At 36.9% G+C, this 25,946-nt stretch overlaps 1 protein-coding gene across 3 annotated transcripts in view; it reads left to right on the top strand.

Moving 5' to 3' along the window:
- The window catches only part of grm5b (glutamate receptor, metabotropic 5b), a 538,196-nt gene that overhangs the window by 405,213 nt on the left and 107,037 nt on the right, over window positions 1–25,946 (top strand). For all 3 annotated transcript variants that reach the window (XM_028800414.2, XM_028800415.2, XM_028800413.2), the window contains exon 4: window positions 1,064–1,299. In XM_028800414.2, the coding sequence (XP_028656247.1) occupies window positions 1,064–1,299 (236 nt within the window). The remainder of the gene's footprint in view (window positions 1–1,063; window positions 1,300–25,946) is intronic.

The following is a 25,946-nucleotide window of genomic DNA, read 5'->3' as shown; positions in this document are numbered from 1 at the left end:
CTGATATACCGTCTTTCAGCCAGGGTTTAGGGATTCAGCTTTAAGGAACTGTGCAAAAAGAAAATACTTATTTTCACCTAAAACAAGACTGAATTAAGTGATTGTTCAACAAAATTGAAAGCAAATATGTCAACAAAGTAATAGCAAATATATTCTCGACTTAATTAATTACGTAAAGCTTCTCACCTGACTTAGGTGGACTTAAACCTCAGGTCATGGTGTTGGAAGGAAAGTGCTGTAACTAACAGCACAGGTCACAAAGTGTTCTGTTAGTTCATCCTTCAAAGGTTTGAAAGTGTTTAGACAAGATCAAAATAAATAAGTTCTTTGTGAATAAAGACTAGGTCAGGAGAGTCACTAATTAACAAGCAATATTAAGAAGAAGTTAACAAAATACGACACATTTGGCAAACTCAACCCAGATGCAGCAATTATTCGGTTCATTTTAACTTAAATACATTTTTACAGTCTTATTCAAACACAATATGGATTAAGTAAAGCATATTATTCTTTTTTATTGGTTAAATACTGAGACAAAGTACATTAATGAATTCCTTTGAACTTGTATCTCTTGAATTAAAGCAACGGTGAAAGTTAATAATATGTTGCATGTATTAATCATCCCTAGGATGCACTTGTAGTGAAGCCATCTTCTTTCAGTTTCTGTCATGCTAACATTAATACAGTTCATCAAATTTAAACATTGTTGATTTAACTTCAGTTTTGCTGGTTCTGAAAGGTATAAATGTTTAAATTTGATATTTATCATGAATTCATTGCATTAAACTTGGTGATGTGCTAATCTCCAATACTGTGCTCGATACCATGTACTAGATGTAAATTGTAAAGATGGAATTCATAGTAATAGACTTGACAGGGAATATTGAAAAGGTGACATTGGTAATGAAATATTGGTGGTTCTTATCTAAGAATTTCTAACATTTCTATTTCTAAAATACCTAGTTGTTCATCTTTTGGAGCTACAGTGTTGAAGCAAGTCATTCTTAAGTCATTACCTTCATTAAACAAACAAATCCTTTTCATTTCTGTATTTTTCTTTCAGTGATGGTTGGGCAGACCGGTATGATGTCACTGAAGGGTTTCAAAGAGAAGCCATAGGAGGAATAACTATCAAACTGCAGTCTGCAGATGTAAAATGGTTTGATGACTACTACTTAAGATTGAGACCTGAGACAAATTTGAGGAATCCCTGGTTTCCAGAATTCTGGCAGCATCGTTTTCAATGTCGGCTCAAAGGGCATCCTCAGGAAAACTTCAGATTCAACCGCACTTGCATCAGTAAGCAAAAGATTAAATTTTTTTACCACTATGATTTATTAAAAAAAATGTAATAATAGAATATTATATGCAATTTCCTGTAAAAACACTTTTAATAATGTGCATTTACAAATAACTGGCAATATGTTTCATAAAAAATATATATATATTTTAAAATTAATACTGTAATAATAAATAATCGTTCATTTGCAGCATAGCGGGTATCTGCACTGTTTCATGATTCTAATGTACTACACTTGGTCATAATCTGTTTATAGTTTGCACATTATTTTCCATCCATATCTCCAAAGACATGCAGATTAAGTTCACCCTGAATTGGACCCAGTTTGAATGAGTACTGCTGTGTCCTGTGACGGATTGGTACCCTGGTAAGAGTTGTTCTCTGTGTTACACGTAATGCTGCCAGAATAAGCCTTGTGACGATCATTCGTGACTTGTTCTGATTCTCTACACTAGTGGGTCTCATGTTCAGTCCTCAGGCCTCCAGTGGCTGCATGTTTTGTTTTAACCACTCAGTCAGGTCAGGTATTGTTACCTTGAATTGATCTTGTTGTTTTTTTTTCCTTTTATTTTTTATCTAGAAAGGTGCAGTAGTGTCAGTTTTACACTTATGGGAAATTTACATTTACACATGTATTAATTTTTTCTGTTACTTTAAATGCTTACGTTGTTTTTTTGTGACTGCAGGTTTTTGTTCCAACCAACTTCTGCTTTTCATTGGACTCTTAGCCTAATTATGTGAGTCATTATTTCCCAGTTTCTGTACTTTGGAGTCAATATGTAGAAATTACAAACTAAGTTTGGTAGATTTTTATTAAAATGTAATAAGCACTTATATGGGGAATATGTACTTTTTTTTTAAATTATTGACAGTATTTTCAACCTAATTTTCATTCTGCTTTTCCAGGAGTTCTGGTTATTTAATTGATTGTTTACTAATTAGCGAGTCTAACACTGAAGTTGTTGCTGCTTTCATCATCCTGGGTGTCTGCTGTGCTGGTTGTTAATTGTTACTATTAGGGTTAAATGAAGGGATCAAACTACACAGGAAAAGGGGAAAATAATAGGAAAACAACAAAAGATAGTTAAGCATTTATAGCTTTAGAAAAAATAGAAATATTTCTAAATGTCTTATAAATGTAAAAACTATACTGATGAGTTTTTCTGAATGCAGAATAAGAGAAGAGTAAAAAAGACCAACTAATTAAATGAGATCAGTTGTTATCGATTATTATCACCAATTGTGAATCTGGTTGGAACAAAAACCTGTGGCCACAGTGGATTCCCAGGATCGAATTTGGGAACCACTGCCTTAACCTGCTGCACATCTTTCTCAGCTCGGTCCCCCTGTCTAGTCAATCAGTACAGGTACTTTTCTCCCTGCTTAGTGTCCAACCTCTCATACAACTCATCATACACCTTTTCTTTAGCCTTCACCACCTCTCCCTTCACCTTACACCTTATCTCCTTGTACTCTTGTCTATCTGCATCTCTCTGACTATTCCACTTCAGTCACCACTCTCTGTCCCTTGGGTACACTGTCCATCACTTCATCCAACTCACTCCAGAAATCTTCTTTCTCATTCAACACACACCCAACTTGCGGGGCATATGCACTAACAACATTCATCAAAATACTCTTGACATACTGTTCCTTCAGAATAATCCCTACACCATTTCTCCTCCCATCCACACCATGATAGAACAATTTGAATCCCCCTCTGATCCACCTGGCCTTACTCCCCTTCCATTTAGTCTCTTGCACGCACAATATATCAACCATCCTTTTCTCCATCACATCAGCTAACTCTCTCTCCTTACTTGTCATACTCCCAACATTCAAAATTCCTACCCCCAGTTCCACTCTCTTTACCTTCCTCCTCTCCTTCTTCCTCTGGACACATCTCCCCCCTTTTCTTCTCCTTCATCGGCCAACAGTAGCCCAATTTCCGCCAGCACGCTTTTGGCTAACAGTATTTGACCAATCTGCTATGGAAATCTGTTTTGTTGTCTGCATATGTCCATTTATCCAGGCTTGGGACCGGCACGAAGAAATACACTGGTTTGTGCACCCCTGTGGTTGGGTTGAATACTTACCCATCTAACAAATATACATTCTTGCTTCATTCAGTAAAACTGTAGTATAACTAGTTTGTAATATCTAGATGCATGCAAAGGATGTAGAAACTGGAAAATAACAATTTGGTTAATTAATGTTGGAGTCCAATTAATGGAAGAAATGGACTGGTACAAAAACCTGCAGCCACAGGTTCTCCAACTGAACCGACCTTGACAACCACTACTCCACAACACATTAGTACTATACAGTAATCCCTCCTCCATCGCGGGGGTTGCGTTCCAGAGCCACCCGCGAAATAAGAAAATCCGCAAAGTAGAAACCATATGTTTATATGGTTATTTTTATATTGTCATGCTTGGGTCACAGATTTGCGCAGAAACACAGGAGGTTGTAGAGAGACAGGAACGTTATTCAAACACTGCAAACAAACATTTGTCTCTTTTTCAAAAGTTTAAACTGTGCTCCATGACAAGACAAAGATGACAGTTCCGTCTCACAATTAAAAGAATGCAAACATATCTTCCTCTTCAAAGGAGTGCCCGTCAGGAGCATATAAAGTCACAGAGATAGAGAAAAGCAAACAAATCAATAGGGCTGTTTGGCTTAAGTATGCGAAGCACCACGGCACAAAGCTGTTGAAGGCGGCAGCTCACACCCCCTCCGTCAGGAGCAGACAAAGAGAGAGAGAGAGAGATAGAGAGAGACAGAGTTTGTTTTTCAAGCAAAAATCAATACGTGCCGTTCGAGCTTTTAAGTATGCGAAGCACCGTGTAGCATGTCGTTTCAGGAAGCAGCTGCACAAAAGATAGCAACGTGAAGATAATCTTTCAGCATTTTTAGACGAGCGTCCGTATCGTCTAGGTTTGCGAACAGCCCCCCTGCTCACACCCCCTACGTCAGGATCAGAGAAACTCAGCGCAAGAGAAAGAGAAAAGTAAGTTGGGTAGCTTCTCAGCCATCTGCCAATAGCGTCCCTTGTATGAAATCAACTGGGCAAACCAACTGAGGAAGCATGTACAAGAAATTAAAAGATCCACTGTCCGCAGAAATCCGCGAACCAGCAAAAAATCCGCGATATATATTTAAATATGCTTACATATAATATCCACGATGGAGTGAAGCCGCGAAAGGCGAAGCGCGATATAGCGAGGGATTACTGTAGTTTCAAAACTAAGGTACAGTACTGTGCAAAAGTTTTAGGCAGATGTGTAAAAATGCTGTAAACAAAGAATGCTTTCAGAAATATAAATTATGATTGTTTATTGTTATCAATTTACAAAATGCAAAGTGAGTGAACAAAAGAAAAATCTAAATTAAATCAATATTTGGTGTTACTACCTTTTGCCTTCAAACCAGCATCAATTCATATAGGTACACTTGCACAAAGTCAGGAATTTTGTAGGATTATAGTCAGGTGTATGATCAACCAATTATACCAAACAGGTGCTAATGATCATCAATGTCACACGTAGGTTGAAACACAGTCATTAACTGAAACAGAAACAGCTGTGTAGGAGGCTTAAAACTGGGTGAGTAACAGCCAAACTCTGCTTCCAAGGTGAGGTTGTGGAAGACAGTTTCATGTCATGGCAAGATTGAGCACAGCAACAAGACACAAGGTAGTTATACTGCATCAGCAAGGTCTCTCCCAGACAAAGATTTCAATGCAGACTGGGGTTTCAAGATGTGCTGTTCAAGCTCTTTTGAAGAAGCACAAAGAAACTGGCAACCTTGAGGATTGTAGACGCAGTGGTTGATAAAAGACACATCAAGCTTATTACCCTTCGAAATCAGAAGATGTCCAGCAGTGCCATCAGGTCAGAACTGGCAGAAACCAGTGGGACCCAGGTACACCCATCTACTGTCCGGAGAAGTCTGGCCAGAAGTGGTCTTCATGGAAGAGTTGCAGCCAAAAAGCCATACCTCCGACGTGGAAACAAGGCCAAGCAACTCAAGTATGCACGAAAACATAGGAACTGGGGTGCAGAAAAATGGCAGCAGGTGCTCTGGACTGATGAGTCAAAATTTGAAATATTTGGCTGTAGCAGAAGGCAGTTTGTTCGTCGAAGGGCTGGAGAGTGGTAAAATAATGAGTGTCTGCAGGCAACAGTGAAGCATGGTGGAGGTTCCTTGAACGTTTGGAGCTGCATTTCTGCAAATGGAGTTGGAGATTTGGTCAGGATTAATGGTGTTCTCAATGCTAAGAAATACAGGCAGATACTTATCTGTCATGCAATACCATCAGGGAGTCGTATAATTGGCCCCAAATTTATTCTGCAGCAGGACGACCCCAAACATACAGCCAAAGTCATTAAGAACTATCTTCAGCGTAAAGAAGAACAATAAGTCCTGGAAGTGATGGTATGGCCCCCACAGAGCCCTGATCTCAACATCATCAAGTGTGTCTGGGATTACATGAAGAGACAGAAGGATGTGAGGAAGCCTACATCCACAGAAGATCTGTGGTTAGTTCTCCAAGATGTTTGGAACAACCTACCAGCCGAGTTCCTTCATAAACGGTGTGCAAGTGTACCTAGAAGAATTGATGCTGTTTTGAAGGCAAAGGGTGGTCACACCAAATATTGATTGATTTAGATTTCTCTTTTGTTCATTCACTGCATTTTGTTGATTGATGAAAATAAATGATTAATATTCCATTTTTGAAAGCATTCTTTGTTTACAGCATTTTTTTCACACCTGCCTAAAACTTTTGCACAGTACTGTACATACTTATAAATAACAGTTATTCCTTAGCATAACTTCAATGTTAACTTCTTGTTCCTCTTCATCTTTTCCCACTTCTATGTGGGGTCAATGTGCTTGATCAGTCTTCGCCAAAAGCTCAGTCCAACACCTCATCACCAGTCAAGCCCTTTTCCTGTTGATGTTTTATGTTATAGTTGTCAATTATGGAGTGTAGGGGGTACTTGAATGATACAAATGAAGCCCAGGTAAATGATAATTTAGTATTTAGTTTGATTTATGCATATGTTGTTGTATATTTTAGGGTTTAGAAACATGAGGAATCTGTTTCTTAAGTTCTTTTTGTTTTGTTGTTTACACAGTGCCTGATTAGTTTTTTACATGACCACAATCGTTGCACTAATGACATCACAAGAAGTGACAATACAAAACGGTGGATTTAAAACTTTCCCTTATTCTTAGTGAAAGTTCGGTTTCATGCAAATAGGCCCTAGTGGTAAAATCTGTGTTCCGGTTATGATCTCTTTTCTGCAATTGACCTTTATTTTTGCCTCTTCAGTTAATGGTTTCTTGGCTTTGTTTGGCTTTCATGGTTATTCTAACCTTTGTTTGTCAGGGCTTTGCTCTTTTACTCATCTCTTGGTTTTATGCTTACAATAATTGTTGGCTGGGGTGCCTCCAGAAGATTTTTAGTGGGATGGCTAGACATGGCCAGTGAAAATCATGGGGTAGTACACTTAAAAGTCTACAGCATAGGTCAATTACATGCTATAACAGTTGTTAATATAATAGGATTACATAATAGCAATATTGTATTAAAAAGTGCAGAAATCTGTTAATTCATTAGCCTATTAAATGACAATTTGCCAAATTCCAGTTTGAAGGAATCATCTTCAGTAGCCTACTGCTGATAAATATTATACTTAATAATTATAATCTATAGGAGGGAGTCCATGTGTCTCTAGGTGCTCTCTGGTCCTCACCCTTTACTCTTTAGCTTCTACCACTGAATATTTCTATAACTCTATTACTACAATTAATTAACCTTATTGGAATGATGCCTTTTAATAAAATAACTCCTCCTGAGTCAGCAACTGCTAGCCCTACGAAGAAGTCTTTCAGGTCCAAAAGTGACTGTTCCATCACGGCTGAGCCTGATCAGTTGTCATTGATAATTAGAGAACTGAAAAACTTTGTCAAGGAACAAAACAAAGTACTTTAAGCCTTGTTAAACTTGTTCATTCAAAGAAGTTTTTCGGATGTATGAGCTAATTATAATTCCTTAAAGACTGAGAAGAATGAGCTCTCTAAATCCTTTGAAGATTTTCTGGGGACGATTGGAACATCATGTCTCAAAAATGTACTTTCTCCACTCTGAAATGGCTGCTTTATGCCTTAAATGAACAGAATAGAACAACAGAGTCTGAAGGCATAATCTTAGAGTCATTGGTATCCTTTCAAACAAGTTGAAATGACAGCTCTGCTCCCACATCTTTCAAATTTCAAGCCCAAGGTCAAGATTTACAATGAGAATGCTGATTCAGTTCATCCACCCCGTGTGATCTTAAAGTTTCTAAGATAATCTGTCCAGCATATTGTCCTATGAGAAGCAAAGAACGCAAAGTCCATTACCATCAAATGTCGTAAGATTCTCTAAATTCCTCAACTACAGTGCATAGATGGGGGCTTTATTTACTTTTTGATTTGGCACTTTTCTCAACCCGTTGTTCTCTATTTTTCTGTCTTTAAAAATAATTTTAAAATTGTGTACACAAAAACTGATAGGGTTATGTGTTCTATAGTGTATGTAATTAAGAGTGAATTATGAATTGAAAAATATTAATGGCCTGGCATAGCTAAAACACACCACAAACCAGATTTCAGTAATAGTTTATTCCACCATGAAAACATATCAAAAATTTACACAGAAGTTACTGGTTGTATATTACTATGCTCCACAATTTAATATAAATCTATTTATGTTCTCCGTATATCAAAAAATAATAGAAAATGATTAACATAAATAATAGAAAAAAATCCACTTGATAGTTGTCAAAGAAGTAAGATCTATTCCAAAATACAGGTAAATCTTATAGAATATATCATAATTATATTATTGTTTAAGTCAAAGAGATCCATAAATAGACCCATGCTTTCACTCTGTCTGGGTGCCTTGCTGCTTACTTCTCTGTGACAGCAGAGTTTAGTAACATACAGACATACTTTATATGCACGTATTTAAGTTCTCTATGCATCTCCCTGTCAGTTAAGTAGTCACCCATTGACACACTGTCGCTCACACACACACACACACACACCATGCTATAAGCTGCATGTAATTTATATGATGTAATTATACTTAGCTTGCCAGTTACAGTAACTAACTTAAGCTAGTTAGCTAAATCAACATTATGTTACTTACTGTATCTCTTCTGTAGCTGTAGTTAGCATCATAAGTAGCCACTGTTCATATAAAATCACTTCAGCTAAACCGTTTCCAGAAGCATTCACAAGTCCTACAAAAATTCCCAATCAAATCTCAAAACCCACCTAATGGAACTAGATGCTAGCCAAACAAATGCCATATTTTCCCTTTTGACCGTAAAACACAATATTAAATCAAAGAGTGGGGACTAGGGAAGCTGGGGGTGATGTATGTATGTGCCATTAAAGAGCTTCCCACTTCGTCTTTCCAAAGCTCTTTATATGTCATGACTGATGGCAGCCGGCGCCATTACCCAGCGGAGGTGGAAGGACAGTTGGAGAGGACTTCCGGGGGACTCTCTTTTCCCCGAAGTGTTATTTGGCAGCCTCCCTTTGTAACGACGCTGTCTCAGATTCCTATAGAGCTGTGTGGGAATTACTGTTTGTCAGCACAGCCCTGTTGGATCTGTGGATGCCGCAAGGGGGAGCTGTGGGAACTGCAAGAGCTATAGAGCCCTACTTTGTGCTCTCAGCCACACCTGGGAACAATTCCAGACCTCCTTAAAGAACCACCTGGAGTGCTTCCAGGTGTGGCTTAAAAAGGAGCCAGCCGCCTCCTAAGAGGAGCCAGAGTTGGAGGATGATGCTGATGAGGCTTGCCTGTGAATGAGAAAAGGCTCTGAAGAAAAGGAACTGAGTTTCACTGTATTAGTGACTTGTTGATACCAGACCTTGGAGAATGCTCTGGGTCTGGCTGCCTTTCTATAAATAAAGACTCTTGTTGGAATGAGCTTGGTGTACTTGCCTATTTGTGTCAGATTGGGGTGGCAGTTGAGCCCTAGGTCATCATAATGTATATAGCAAAAAAGAACGCGGGATTGTCTGTCTTGGTACTTCAAGTACACTGCTAGGCCAGTGAATGCATTGTTTAGAGCATGATGTACAATACAATACAGTTTATTTTTATGTAGCCCAAAATCACACAAGAAGCCCAAAATCACCCTGCCTTTTGACAGCCCCCCAACCTTGAATCTCTAAGAAGACAAGGAAAAACTCCCAAAAAAACCCTTGTAGGGAAAAAAATGGAAGAAACCTTGGGAAAGGTAGTTCAAAGAGAGACCCCTTTTCAGGTAGGTTGGGCGTGCAGTGAGTGTCAAAAAAAGGGGGTGAATACAATACAATACACAGAACAGAACACAAGTAATCCTCAATACAATATAATAGCGCAATAGAAATCTTACAAGTGTAGAGCAGAATTCAACACTAGAGGATATCCCATAATACGATTTGGATTTGTTCAGAGTCCTGGAGACCTCAGCCATCAAGCTGCCTCCCCCTATTGGCCATTCCACAGCTGAGTCATTGCTGGGCCAGCCTATCTGATGAAAGAATTGTGGGTATGAGTTTGATGATGTGTTTGCAAAATAGCCAAAAAAAATGCACCCCGCCAAATCGATATTTTTACCTGAGGTATGATTTTAAAACTAGTCCAATTTGGCAGAAAAATTGTCCATCTGACAGCACTGCTCAGAGCACTGTGAAACGAGAAATGGGGGGAGGGCATGAAGGCCAAAGAAATGTGCACTCTGGAAATGTAACCGGTAAGATCAGCCTCAGTCAGTTTATAAGACTCTTTAAAGAGTGCAAACAGTAGTGGCAAGTGGGTGGTTAATATTATTTTATATGGTGGCTGTGGCCACCCTTTTCTATCACTTGGGCGGGGAGGTGGGTTGCCATTGAAAATTGGGCATCTTTGCATGTCCTTAAAAGATAAAGGGTCAGACTATTACACACATAAAGCCCACTCAATGAAGTGGCTGATTCTAGTTTCCTACTTCTTCAATTGCAATAACATTCTAATTTCTACATTCTCCATGTTTCTCATCAGCCACGCCGGGCTGTCTTCCTCTCTCCTTGTTGAGCCCATGCTAAAACTCCATTGCCAAACCCAAGCTTCCTTGAATGATGATCAGCAGGGGCATTTAAGCCTGCTTTCAAGATCCACTTCCACATGAATGCCCAAATGATTTCTGGGATCAGGAAATCCCTAGAAAACGAGTTGGGTCCATTTTTGCTGTATTTTCCCATATGGTCTTATGTACTTTGAGGTCCAGGACTGCAGAGATACCTAAAGACGAGGTAACCCTGCAGAAGCTAGATTATAATACATCATTCTTCTTCTAAACAATATCCTTTTATAATAATTTCTGGAGAGATTCTTTCATTAGTTAAAGTTCTGGCATCACTGGCGAGACATATTAATGTTAGTATTAAGTGTTTAACAAGTTACTCAGTGTCTTAAAACAGTGATTTATTAATTTTATTTAGGGGACTCTAGGAACGCTTTCAGCCATGACTCAGCTCACACACAAAAGGACACTGTAACTGAGATGGTAAATAAACAAATGAAAATTAATATATTATATTAAAGGCCAAAACAAATAACACAAATACAGGAACCTACCCCATAACCCCAATGGTGATAATTACTTAACTAACACAGAAACAAAAGAAAGCAGATGGAACACTAGGCAAAAAGCAGGCAATATTAAACACTCATGACAAAGTCCAAACACAGTCCAGTTTCCCAAATGCAGATGACGGGGAAGAATGAAGTGATACTCCCAGTGAACAGCCTCCCGAATGTTATGTAAAAGTTTTGTTCTACCGTAATGAAGTGAAGATTTGTAGCAGCTGGGAGAGCACCACAGACTAACACGTTTTCCAAAACAGACAAAACCCCATAAACAACCAGGAACAGGACAGGAACACAAATCCAGAGGTAATTGTAATCCTCAGGAAGAATGTAATTGTAATTGTGGGGTGAGGGGTGAAAGCAGTGAAACATGAAGGTACAAAATGTAGATGGTCCTGCCAGCATGGTATGGTTTCCTTTAAAATCCAGCACCTCATCTTTTTTCTCCCAGCAGACTCTGTGGTAAACGTTGTCCAGTGGCACAGTGCTGGCTTTACCACATATGCAAAAAATGTAAAAAAATGTATGCTTGTGTCAGGCTCTCTGAGAGAATACAGTTATGGCATGATCAGCCTGACAATTTATGAAACGGTAACTCTCATTTAACTGCTGATTATAATGTTGCTATAGTTTTAAAAATCAGTCATTTATTAAGGCAATATCTCTATGCAGCAAAGCGTATAGTTTATTAAAGTGAGAGTGTCCTGCATGTCAAAGTTACAATAAATTAACTACAATGACACCAAAAGTAGGCATAGGTAATTAAATATCACATTTTTATGAAAATGGATTGAAATTTAGAGATGACTGAAACAAAGAAGACACAATTGTGACACATAGTGGCTTTATTTTAAACTTCTGACACATAGAACTGCAGCCAGTTCATTATGACAGCAGCATGCTGTGAACTCAATTAGCAATTGAATTGTAGTCGCTGTCCTCTGACTGAGCCATACAACTGCATTTTTCATTAGATGACAAGGAAAAGCCAGCATCAGTAAAATCCTTAGACAACATTTTGAACTAGAAAGGAAAGCGAAGCAGAGGCTTTTACTCAATGTGCAACCAATTATCATTTAACTTCAGCTTAGCTATTGTAGAGTGCGTCCATGCATTGCAGTAGCTTGTAAAGTAATTGACACTCTATTGCAGCCCTCATAAATTTCCTTGATATTTTTTTAAAGGATGACTTATTTTTTAAAGAAAATTAATATATATATACAGTACTATATGTACGTATTTATATAATTATATATATATATATATATATATATATATATATATATATATATATATATATATATATATATATATATACAGTATTGCCTTGCACCTTGTGTTGGCTGGGATTGGCTGCAGCAGACCCCTGTGACCCTGTGTTCGGATTCAGCGGGTTGGAAAATGGATGGATGGATAATATATATATATACAGTACTATATTTATGTATTTATATAATTATATATATATATATATACACAGTATTGCCTTGCGCCCTGTGTTGGCTGGGATTGGCTGCAGCAGACCCCCGTGACCCTGTACTTAGGATATAGCGGGTTGGATAATAATAACAATAATAATTCATTACATTTATATAGCACTTTTCTCAGTACTCAAAGCACTATCCACAAAGGGAGGAACCGGGAAGCAAACCCACAATCTACCACAGTCTCCGGATAATGGATGGATGGATGGATATACAGTATTATTCTGTTATCATTTATCTATTGTGTGATCCTATCTTCTTGCAGAGAAGTGTAAATATTACTAATCAATCATAACCATTCTAGAGTGGAAATACATGTGAATGAATGAAATAAGCCTACCAGCATTGTTGCCTATAAAAATTGTAAAACAACCTGAGAAAAATATGAGATTTAAAATAATTTTACTTATGTTTAAACTGTTCATGTTTTTACAGGATAAATCTGCTTTAAAAAAAATAAGTAAAATGCCTAAATAGTTCAAGTTCATTTCAGTATTTAAATTTTCATTAAACTTAATAACCAGACGTGAAGAAGGTTGTTATTAACAAAAAAAGTCCCCATAAATATGAATCCAAAACTGATGTATGGGTGAGAGAGACTGTCTGCAGTAAAAGTCTCTGTAGCGACTAATTATGAATTAATGCCCACATGATGATATTAATTAGTACAAAATTCGGCCATGTAGAACCTCCCAAGTGTTTTAATTGCTTTTTAGCCATTATAGTTTTTTACTGATCAATTGTCGAAGTAAAGTTATTAACAGCCTAGAAGAAAAGAAATGTTCTAATTCTACTTTATTGTTACGCTTTTACAGTTTTGCTGTTTCTAAAGTATAGACCTTAAATTATAAAGAACAATCAGTATCAAAAATATTTCATCCAGACAGAGATATGAATAAGTAATCACTCTTTCATGTATTTATATGCAACTGGATTAAAAATGTCAGCATTGCCCATTTCCTCTTCATCTTTACACTTATTTCTATTTCTGATTATTGCATTTTGTGGCTTTAGAAAGTTTATGACTTCAATTAAATTTCAGATGAACCATATGAAAGCACATGCTTTAAAAAGATAACTTTAGAGCACATAGTAGGTGACAACTGGAATCATTTCTGATGGAAGACAATATTAAAAGCCTTTAGAAGGAGAGTTTTATAGCAAAACATCCAATTAGGCTTAAAGGACAAACATTGATGGGCCAAATGACCTTTTTTATTCATCAATTTTCAAATGTTTCTCCTGACCCTGTTTTATTAGACAGCATTGCGGAACAAGTGAACTGTGAAACAAATCTCATAATTGCAGCTTAGTGATGGAGAAAAATATGTGTGTGGATAAAAAGAAATGGAATGAAGTGCATTAGGAATGTTGCTTTGATGTGAAATATTGTAAGAGCATATCTACAATTAGGTTTGATTTTAGCTAGCAGGACCTTTCCCACAGTTTACCTTTATTAAAGAGATCTATTTATAATTAAATGGCAGAGAAAAAAAGAAATTAAATTAAAAAAAAAACATAATTAAAATTTTTTTGTGAATTTAATGCTTCCAATTCAAAATATAAATTTTCAGCTATTTGGAATTAATTGAACATTTATTTTTGTAATTCATGCTTTGTTGTACTTTGATTATTTAGTGTTCATAAAGGCACTATTTGTACTGTGCACTGTAACAAATGAAGGTCCGAAAACATCCAAAGGATGACTTTAACATACTCTGATTTTATTGTAATCAGTTTATGGGGAAAAAATTGCAATGAACTTATAAGTAGAGTTTAAAGCCAGAACTGACTGTAATGCCTTAATAGCAGCAACATTAAGTTATGGAGGAGCACAGTATCTCACAGTATCTTGTGTTGCTGCCTCTGAACCTGGGATGTTGCCTTCTAAGTGTTATTTTGTAGATTCTGCCTATGCCTGTGTGATTTTTATTACATGATGCTGTATAGAGCAAGTGTTGGTTTCTGAATGAGCGGTCTCTTTGATGGATTGGTGTTCTCTTTTGAGTTGCCTGATGCTGCCAGTTTAGGCCGCAGTTACCTTGATCATGCAATGGAAAAAGTGAGTTAATAAAATGGATGAGTTGATAGAAGTTACATTTTTTCCTGGAATGTGTCCGCCATGTTTCCCCAAATTACTGAACAGCTAAAAAGAAAGTTAAACATCCCATAATTGGTACATCTTCTCAAAAAGCTTTACCTTGACATGTCTTTCTGGTTAGTTTTGACTCACCATTGACTTTAATGGATTTTTTTACTGCATTTATGGTAGTTTGTTCACAACACATAACAACATCCTAAATGTAATCTTTTCAGCACAGATTTGTGAAGACTTTTAGCAGAGTACCCAGACTTTACAGAAAATAAAAAAGTTTTCAAATATCACATTTTTGTACAGCTTCTAGAAATCTTGAACACAGCAGTGTCCTTCGCGTCTCCATTAACTAAAGGATTTTAAAAAATGGACATAGTTCACAACCCATAAAAATAGCTAAATGCCATCCTTTCTACCTGACAGATGATAAAACTGTTAGTATAATGTGCTAACTTTATAAAAAGCACAATATTTTACAAATGTCACATTTGAACAGCTTCTAAACACTGCTATGTCCTTCATGTTAATTTTGACCCTCCATATTTCTGTATTTCCCAGGCTAAATATCTATCTATCTATCTATCTATCTATCTATCTATCTATCTATCTATCTATCTATCTATCTATCTATCTATCTATCTATCTATCTATCTATCTATCTATCTATCTATTGATTTATTTTAGTAGATTTTACTTTCTATTTAGGGTCCTGTTTGTTTAAATCCCATAACAACATCCTAAATGTCATCTGTTCTAAAGCTTAGCATCATCACTGCTACAGGATAGGAGAGTCAGTCAATATAAAACGGGTTCAGGGTGAAAAATCAGATGTCCATGGTACCTAAAAAAGAATGTCAGTATTGGTTCAAAAAAGACACAGAAGGTGCAGCACTGAGTCAAGCACTTGAAGACGTTATAAAGATTAAGCCTATTTTTTCTGTTGTAATCTGCTAATTAGGACTTGCCCAACTTTAGCAAAGTCTTATATCATTATTCATGCCTTTAAATAAACCAGAACAAAAGTACTCTAAGATATTTCTATGTTAATTGTTTTAGATTTTTCAATAAATGATTATTTAAAAAGCAGAGGTAGCATGTAGTCCTTGAAGAAGTTTGTGGTTTGGAGATCTCAATTAAATAGGGCAATCTGATTTTCCTTCTACAATGTGATCCTTCTTGGGCTGTGAGCATTGAGGTTCAAAGAATCATTTGGCCCCAGCATTAAGAAATGACTTTCTGTCAGCAGTCTTGTGGGTAGGTGAATGTCTGGTGGTCAGTGATAATTGGAGCTCATCTTCCTCATTGCCTTTTTCTTTTCCAGTTTGACTTTGGTTAACAACCCTGTGATTAATCAGCCAGGTTCTATGTAGCCATTTGTGCTGTTGATAAATAATACTGTTCCTCAGTATTGGTGGGTAGTGAGTGCTGGTTGAGGGATGTGTTTTTCCTTGTTTCTTTATGTTTTTCACTCATTTTTAATAAAACAAATCATTCCAGGAAAAATGAAAGAGAACAGTCTGATGATGAATTTGATGTTCTGAAATCATTGTATGAGAAAAATATTGCTAATGGCATAAAGTGGTTTCTACCATAATATAACATGGAGAGACATATTGCCACAGTGGTTAGCACTACTGCTTCACAGACCCAGCATCCTGACTTCCTGAACACTGACCCAAAACAATGAATTGATGGAGTTTGTATCGAGTGTGTATGTTCTTCAATAGTTTAATAGATTTTTCTTCACATACTTTATTTTTTTTTTACAAATCCCAAAGACATGTGTGTTAGGCCAATTAGTAACTTACCTTGATCTGTTTGAGCGGGCTTTTTAATAGACTGACAAAATGTTCAGGGTTGTTTCTTGTCTTACATCTGATACTGTACCAATAGGCTTTGGTCTGCAATTAGGGTGAAACATGTGTTGTGTACTCTTTGTATTATTTGACAGGTACTCTATAACATACCTATGATCTGCTATGAAGTGAGAGAGCTTGACAGACGTTTGCCAACCACAAGTGTTACCTGGTAGGTGACCACCCAAATAATCAGATTGCAATTCAGACCATTCATGGATATGAATGGCAATTCACGGATATAATACTCCGATTTACACCCTGTCAAGTAATCAAACCAGCATCCATGGCGCAAAGTCTGAGGCTTTGCCTGAGGTGCTGACATCAGAGGTTTGCTCCCCACAAATAGAAACAAAGGTGTGTACACCTGATGAGCTAAAATTAGGGCAAAACGTGTTGTGTATGCTTAGTATTATTAACACATATTGTATAACATATATACATATTTATATTAGTGTGGATGTGGTGGTGAGGTGTCCACAGACTCAAATGATGACCAAGGAAGAGCAAAGTAATAAAAGGAAAGAGGTTTTCTTAAAAAATAAGTGAACAGCAAGAGCAATGAAAGAAAAATACATAAATTGATGGAAGTAACAAAGACTGAGGCTCTAATGCCGTTAAGACAGAAATATGAGTTAATTTTCAACAGTTTTTTCCAGGTATACAGTATAATAAATTAAAATATCTAATAAGTTTGTTATTTTAATAATTACATAATAAATAATATCAATGTTACCACTTAAAAACTAAGATCACCAGGCAAATCCAAATTTGATTTGATCATTCACTGAGCCCATCCTTTTTAACTTTTATCTTCAGAATAACAGTATATTGTTTAATTAATATGAATATTGCATCATTGACAATTTAGATTAGTGGCTGGCCCTGCTGTGTCACAGCTCAAGGGACTAGTGTTCAAATGCTGTTCTACATTTTTCTCAATTTTTTGTGTAAAGTTTTCATATTTTCCACATGTCCACCCAAATTATTCTTGAAGTACTGTGTCCACTTTTTTCCTCGTTGATCAGCATTACGGGTGTGAGTTTCATAAGATCATTAATTCACTGATTAAGGTGCCAAGTTCAATAGTTTTCCCCATGGCAGGTTTATGACCATGAGAAGTTTTCTCGTGCAGATCTTTATGCCCTTGTTGTTATAAGATATTTTTATTGACAGGATCTTGGCAGACCTGTTTGACTTTGGTGGAGTGGGTGGGCTTCTTTTACACAGAGGCAATTGGCTGTTATTGGACATGTAGTGACTAAATAGTTCAATTATAAAAGAAAATGTGAGGACAGAGATCATTGCTTTTACTCATTCTGAGACATTAAAATATTACTCTTGAAATAACTTTATATTGACATTTAATCTATCTTGTTCACCTAGACATAGAATAACTTTACTAGTATAAAGTACGGCATTGCGATACATAATATGAAGGGCCAGAGCTTATCATGGCAGGATTGGGTACAAGGAATGAACCAAAAATTCAAGAGAAACTATACCATTACAAGAGGTACTATATATGTTCCCATTTTCCATACTAGGCCAATGCATAACTAATCAACATAATACTATGTCTTTTTTATGTTGGAGCTTTCTTTCTTTCTTTCTTTCTTTCTTTCTTTCTTTCTTTCTTTCTTTCTTTCTTTCTTTCTTTCTTTCTTTCTTTCTTAGCAGAAGCATTTATCCAAGCCAACTTACAATGCAAGTTAAATATATAAAATGATGACGATGCAAGATCACCAGAGAACAGTTTATATTAAATCACACATTTTTGATACTAAGTTAACATATGAGTTCTGCTGTTAGCCTCCATTGAAATAGATATGAAATTCAACTATGCTGAAACATATGAATTGAGCCGAAGGAAATCTTTATTTAAAGAATTACATTATTGAACGCTTTGAAAGCTATGGCTTTCTAGCCTAAACATTTGGCTGTCAAGCCCTGGACGTTTGTGCAACTCTTAGCTGCATGACAGTACCCTTTTCTGCTGCTGTACCTTCTACATATATTTTCAATTTCTTATACAGAATATAAACTGCAGATATATGTAAAACTGACTAAAAACTAAAAGAGAAATCAAATACACTTTAATAAAATTCCACTTTAACAATTTTTACAGCATATTTTGCAGAATACAGACAGGATCAGAGCACATGCAAAGATTTTTAAATATGAAAATGCATTTGTATACATACAACATGTACACCTGCAGAAATATAAAGGGTGTAACACAAACCACTAATTCACTTTTAAATAATTTTAAATATAAAATATGCATTTGTTCAAATGTATTTGAATTTCCATTATAAATTCCAGTGTTGTATTGTGATAACAGTATGCTACCTTACATTCAGTATGTAGAGATATTGTTAAACAGGCACAATGGAAGTAAAAGACCTGACCTCAGGACTTCTTAAATGTTAATGAACCATCCAGCAAAAATCACGTGATTCTCCAAAGCATCTCTAAAACATTTTCTTTTTGTTCATTTGCTTTCATTATGGCTAAAGACAATTTATACTTTGAAGAGTGGGCAAACATTGATGTCCTTCTGCTTTCTTCTCTTGGCTTTGTATTTGTCTATATTTCCTCTGTATATATACTGTATATATATATTTTTAACACCAGGAAGCCTAATAGATTGAAACAAAATTAATTTGTCATAACTGGTAAACAAAGGAACACCTGGCTATTGAGCTCCTTATGTACCTTCCATCAGTACTTCCTTAATGTCATTGCAATCACGGTTTGTGTAAATTGCACACTGTGTGTCAGAATACTGTTTGACAGAGTGCACTCAGCCATTGTAATGATCAGTGGTTCAGGTAAAAGATCATTAACAACAGCAGAAATTATTCAATCCAAAATTTAAATAGAGAAATGTATAAACATGAGATGGTGATTTGAAGCATTCCACAATGTTACATAATAACATTCAGAGTAATACCATTGTTACTAGAATTAAAAAATATATATAATTTGAATTAAACACATTTTAGACAATAGTAAAAAGTCAGATATGAAAATAGTATTGTTAGTGTCATAATTTGGTGTTTTTGGACACTCATTCTTATTTATTTACTCTCTACCATTTTAGTTTTTTCCTCATTTCAGAAGTCTTTGTGTTTATTGCAAATGGCCCCTGTTGTCACCACATGTCCTCCAGAAGCTGCGATACATTACTTTGTCACCTGGATGGTACTACAGTGGTGCCATGCTGTGTCTATGTGATTCTGCATCATGAAGTAAAAACATATTTGTGGTGTTATCTTGCAGAAAAAAAAACTTTTATTAAGGGGTTATAATTGTGTTTTTGAATTACATGTTTGATTAATATATTGAGCTTGGTATTTTGGATTGGTTTGATCCTCTGGCTTCAACTCCTGCATATAATTTTGATGAATAATACTCCGTTTAATCTTCTGGTCCATTTCTCTTAATATTTTTGCGTTGCCTGTTCACAGTGGTATAAGGAAGTAAATGAAAATAATAAGTAAATGAATGCAAAAATCCCTTTTGCATTTGTTAATGTTCGTTAGCAGGAGCAGAAAAATGGATTAAATAAAATAGGGTCATTTGGCAGTGGAAGGAAGGAAAACAAAAACTCTAATCTCCAGAGTATTGGGGGAAATTAAATCTCTACATAGCCATCATCTTCTGAAAAATCTGACTTGCTCAGGTAAGGTGACTGCCCAGTTTCAACATGAGAATATTTCAGAAATTGACTGTATGATGCATTCTAGTGGTAGAGTCAAGCACTAATCTGTCACTGCTTCTGTTACCAGTGATGCCTCCTTTCCCCTCTCTACTCTAACAACTCACTTCATAACCTTTGAGTATTAGAGTGATCATGGTTTTGGAGCCCTAAAGGACTGCAGATGTCTAGAACCATTAAACTAGGGAAACCACTGGTAATTTAGTCTCATGACAATGGCATCATTTTAATTTAAATAGACAACATCATTAATTAAAGAATGTCCATCCAGCAGGGGGTGCATGCTCCCTGGGATATGGTATGTAGAGATTGCAGCCTTTATAACACCAACAATATACATAAAGATATATCTTATATGTTTCGCTAGTAGTGCAGTGGTGATTGTAATAAGCAGAAAGAATCGATAACACTAAAGTAAGTTTAATACAGGCTTAACACTTATAAGAATACTAGTCATTTAGCCCGTTACAATAACGGGGGCTAGAACAATAGTGCATAAACATTAGTAGGAACAGTCTATATTAAATGGCAAGTGACTTTGTCCTCATTCTTTTTGTTGGTCGTATTTTTCTTTCTTTCAGCCTTTCTTTTGTTGATGTTTACTTACTGAGCTGACCGTTCTTCGTGGGCTGCCGCCGTGTATTGTGTGTCTTTAATTTTCTGTGACAGTAATACTGTCTTGTACGGCTCTATTCAATAAGGGCGCGCACAAAAAGGCGATCTCAATTGAGCGCGGCGAATAAAGGCGTTCGTAGATAATTTAGTTCAAATGGCTCTGGAATATGTGAAGAGCAACAAAGTGCAGATCTTTATTTACGCGCGCCTTTATTCGCTGCGCCCAATTGAAATCGCCCTTTTGAGGCTCGCCTTTTTGTGCGCGCCCTTATTGAAGGATACCGTCTTGTACGTCCGCTGGCTTGTAAGTCCGTAATATACCTTTAATTTTCTCTGGCGGTAATACAGGCGTGCGCGTCGGTAATATGCCTTTAATCTCCTCTGACAGTAATACTGGCTTGTATGTGGCTGTCATATGCGTCTCTGTATTGTGTACCTTTAATTTCTTCTCGCACTAATACTGGTTTGTATTTCCGTAAAACGCCTCTAACTTTCTCTGACAGTAATATCGCACATCGCACAGTGCCCCGCGCATGCGCACTTCACCAGAAGACACCCACACACGGACACCTGGATGCACAAAGGGATTTTATATATATAGATAATAATCGGAGGAGAGCAATATTTGGCCAAAGCAGATGCAGTCAGGGTTTCATCTGATTGGCACTTCAAGAAAGCACTTTTCGTCTTAGGCACAGGCAGGAGTAATGTCTTCCATCCATCTGTAGGTGAGTACTCAGGGTTCCAAGCAGTTGTCTTATTACTATACCTTCTTTTGGAACATGCAACCTTCAAACGTAGGTATAATGTGTTTTTGCTGACAAGCATGATAAGGAAATAGCATACAGATACTGTAGAGGTTGCTTGCCTGGGAAACCTTGAAATAGCTATCAACCCTAATAACCCAGACCAAACATGACACATTAGCACTTCAGCATTGTAACTTTTGACTTAGCTCATTTCCCTGTCATATTCACCCCATCAGTTGGACTCCCACTGAAAATAAAATATGTCTGAATAACCCTCACAGATCAAAGTAGGACACTTAAAACTTTTGCCTACAGAATGCACTGTCTTCTTCTTCTTCTTTCTCTTCATCTTTTCCCACTTCTATGTGGGGTTGATGTGCTTGTTCAACCTTCTCCAAACAGCTCAGTCCTGTGCCTCTTTGCCAGTCAAGTCCTTTTCCTTCAGATCTTCTTTTACTTTATCCATCCACTTCCACTATCACCTCCTTCACTTTCTTTTCCCCTGTTTTTCCATTCACATCACTCTTTTGCCCACTATTCATTGTCTCTCTTTCTTTAGATAACTCTCCCACTTTTGTTGTACTTTCTGATTGCCTAATTTCTTATTCTGTTCTTTTTTGTAACTCCACACATCTGTCTCAACATTCTAATTTCTACCACTTCTAACTTTTTCTCCGGTATTTCCTTTACTGCCCATGTCTTAGCTCCATACATCATTGCTGGTCTTACCCTTGTCTTAAACTTTAACCTTCAACTTAATTCTTCGATCTCACAACCTCCACATCTAATTTTCTATCTTGGGCTACTACTGATCCTAGATATTTAAATTTATCCACTTTTTTCAATAGTTGTCTCTGCAGGCTAGCTACTGAATCCTGGTCATCATTAAACATCATATGTTCCATAAAATTTGTCTTCTTTCTATTTATATGTAATTATCTATCTTCCAAAGCCCTACTCCATTCTTTCAACTTCCTCTCCACTTGCTCTTTTCTGATGCTACATAATACAATTTCATCAGCAAAAAGTACTTAATAGGGATTGGTCTTTTTTTCCTTTTGACTCAATACATCCGCACCAAATCACAGAGAAAAGGACTTAAAGAAGATCCAGGAGTGATCTTACCCCTGCTTTTAACCTGAATCCTGACTCCCTCATACTTCTCTGGTACTCATTTCTCTCCCATGCATCTCCAGGCCTCTTTAAGTGGCACTATAGAAGCCTTCACCAATTCAATAAACAACATATACAAACCTTTCTGTTTTTCTTGATGCTTCTCTATGAGCTGTCTCAGTGCAAAGACTGAATTTGCTGTTCTTCTCCCTAGCATAAAGCCAAACTGCTATGGTGGTCTCTTCCCAGATTTTCATTCTGTGTGATATCAGTTTTATCCCTCTATAGTTTTCTCTATCCTGAATATCACCCTTCTCCTTATAAATGAGTACAATCACACTATTCCTTGACTACTTTGATATTACCGCCTGTTCACCGATCTTATGCATTAGATCCCACAACACATCTATTCCATCCATCCATCCATTTTCCAACCCGCTGAATCCGAACACAGGGTCACGCGGGTCTGCCGGAGCCAATCCCAGCCAACACAGGGCACAAGGCAGGAACCAATCCAGGGCAGGGTGCCAACCCACCGCAGGACACACACAAACACACCCACACACCAAGCACACACTAGGGCCAATTTAGAATCGCCAATCCACCTAACCTGCATGTCTTTGGACTGTGGGAGGAAACCAGAGCGTCCGGAGGAAACCCACGCAGACACGGGGAGAACATACAAACTCCACGCAGGGAGGACCCGGGAAGCGAACCCAGGTCCCCAGGTCTCCCAACTGCGAGGCAGCAGCGCTACCCACTGCGCCACCGTGTCGCCCCACATCTATTCCCTCTTCTCCTAAACTCTTCCACACTTCTGCTGGTATTTCACCCAGTCCTATTTGCTTTTCAGTTCTTCCTTTATTTCTTCCATTCTTATTCTTGGTACTAGTCCTTCATTTGGGACTAAAATCCTTGCCAGTCTTATTCCTAGTCTCCTCTATACTAAAATCATTCCCTTTCTCACTTTTGTCTCCAGTTTTTCATAAACCTCCTCCAAAGCTTGTGCCTTGGCTCTTGCTGCTGACTTCTTTACCTGCTTGTTTGTCTCTTTATACATTTCTCTATCTTTCTCCCTCCCTGATTGGTACCATATCTTCTTTGCCTCATTCTTAGCTTTTATCACAACCTGCACCTCTCTGTTCCACCACCATGACTTTTTGCCCCTAGATGGGCTCCTTCCTGTCGTCCTCTCAACACCTCTTCACTTCCTCTTAAAACAACATTACTCTTCTACTCCCACCATTCCACCACACTAACAAATGACTGCACTTCATTTAAAATTTTCTCCCTAAACCTGTTCTTAAGCCCTTCTTCTTTTACTCTCCATCAAATTATCATTGGTGCTGCGTGCTCTGGCTTCATTCTTCTGCTGATGAAAGAATGCTACTGTATGATTAGAAATTTGCCTTGAGTCTATATTTAAATATTGAAGGTGATGAGGTATTCCTTTTTCTAGCTAGTAGAGGGTTCAGAAGTTGGGTGGCTCTGCAACTAAAGACCTTCTGAAGTAACCTTACTTGTTCTTGTTAAAATCCTGGTTGTTGTAATTTGTACATTATACTGGAAAGTGTGATGACTTTACGCATTTTTGATATCAATCAAAAATTAACTATCGCATATAGCATATGTTTTTAAAGACTGTAGATTCATTTAATCATGTCAGTAGATCTGTGAAAACACTTCAGCCTTACGGTAGTGTACCAGTTATTCAAAGTATTTACAAAAATCACTTTGTGTTCAATAATATGTTCTCTGGTTGATAAAATTTCCTTATAGTCCACGCACATGACTTAGATTAATACTAAGTAACTGGGTAAACATTAGGGAATGCCTAAAATGACAGAAATAACAGAACTTATATGGGGTATTATTAAGCGTTAATCATTAGATTAATCATTATGGCACTGATTCTAACAAGCAGTAACCCTTCATAAAGATGCAGCAATACTATTAAAGTGATTCATGCATTTAGAAATAGATGCAGGTTCATGCATAGCCTCATCCATCTTTCCATCTCTCATTCTTTTGGCCTTTTCATATTATTGAGTTGCTGGAGCTGGAGTCTATCCTGTATCTCTGCACATAAATCGGGGCCAACCCAGGACAAAACACAAATCAAATACAGGACACACACATGCCCTCATATCAGATCAGTCGGATCAGTTTAGACTCTTCAATTGAGCTAACATACAGTATATATTTAATTTTTAATGTTATTAAACCATGAGATGGAATGGGTCCTATATAGGACTGTTTTTACCATTCACCTGGTAGGATTTTGTTCCTTGTAAGAGAGAAATCTGGATCACAAAATGGGTGATTATAAGGGTTTAAACACCCTTGCTTTGGATTAAAGGTGTTTGTTTTTTTCAAACTGTGAATAATTAGCAATCAAACTTGTTTCTGGTTCTTGGTTCCAGGGTAGCTCTTGTCTCATTATTAGATTATAGTTCTCTCCTGTTATTTATTCATTTGATTTTACTTTGGCTTTCAGGTGTCAGGAAAAAATATTAACAGCTGTAGTAGGATCAGATGTTGAGGTGCTAATGATTCAATTACAAACCATGATGTTTGCTCCAGGAAAAAAGAAGAAAAAATGAAGAAGAAAAAGATGTTGAGCAATTTGTTCTTTGACAGTTAGAAAATCATTTTTTAAATCTAGAATGATTAACTGAAGTTTCATTCTCCTCGCATGTACTGGCCACATCCTCATTACTTAAGTCTGGCTTAACTATGTCTTTAATGATTTTAATGATTACAGATTCTAACTACAATATCTGTATGACCAGCACTTTGTCAGTTCACCAATGGCGATGTCTTTTTTTTTTTTTTTTTGAGTGCTGTTCAAATATTGAGCCGTATTTCATGGTAAGAAATGAAAGAAATACATATTTTTATGTACTTCTACATTTTTTAAAATAAAACATTAAACTGTAAATAAAAAAGTTGTTGTATCTGCAGTTATACTCATTCTGGTTCACAAGTCAGCCATCATTACTGATATGATTGTCTACTGCCCCACTCTGTAATTTCCAATACTGTTTTAGTCTGAATACCATTCCTGCAGTAAACTCAGAGAAAGGGGAGAATGCTGAAACTCAGGCGGTCAGATTGGTAAAGTTAGTGTTAAAATGAAGTAAGCTTTTAGTTCTGTTTGTATCTCTGCAACAGATTTCTGTAACATTAAGTTATTTTTCCATTGAAGTATTGTATGGGTTTTCTGTACAGGCTTTCTACCAGATCTAGTTATAGACATTCCCGCCATGACTTGCTTCATTCAATTCATACAGAAATGTTGAAAATAATTTTGGAATGACCCTGAAAA

Source organism: Erpetoichthys calabaricus, chromosome 4 (assembly GCF_900747795.2).
Source record: "Erpetoichthys calabaricus chromosome 4, fErpCal1.3, whole genome shotgun sequence".
Lineage (NCBI taxonomy): Eukaryota > Metazoa > Chordata > Cladistia > Polypteriformes > Polypteridae > Erpetoichthys > Erpetoichthys calabaricus.
The sequence above is the reverse complement of the archived record's forward strand: the minus strand, read 5'-3'. Positions and strand labels throughout refer to the sequence as shown.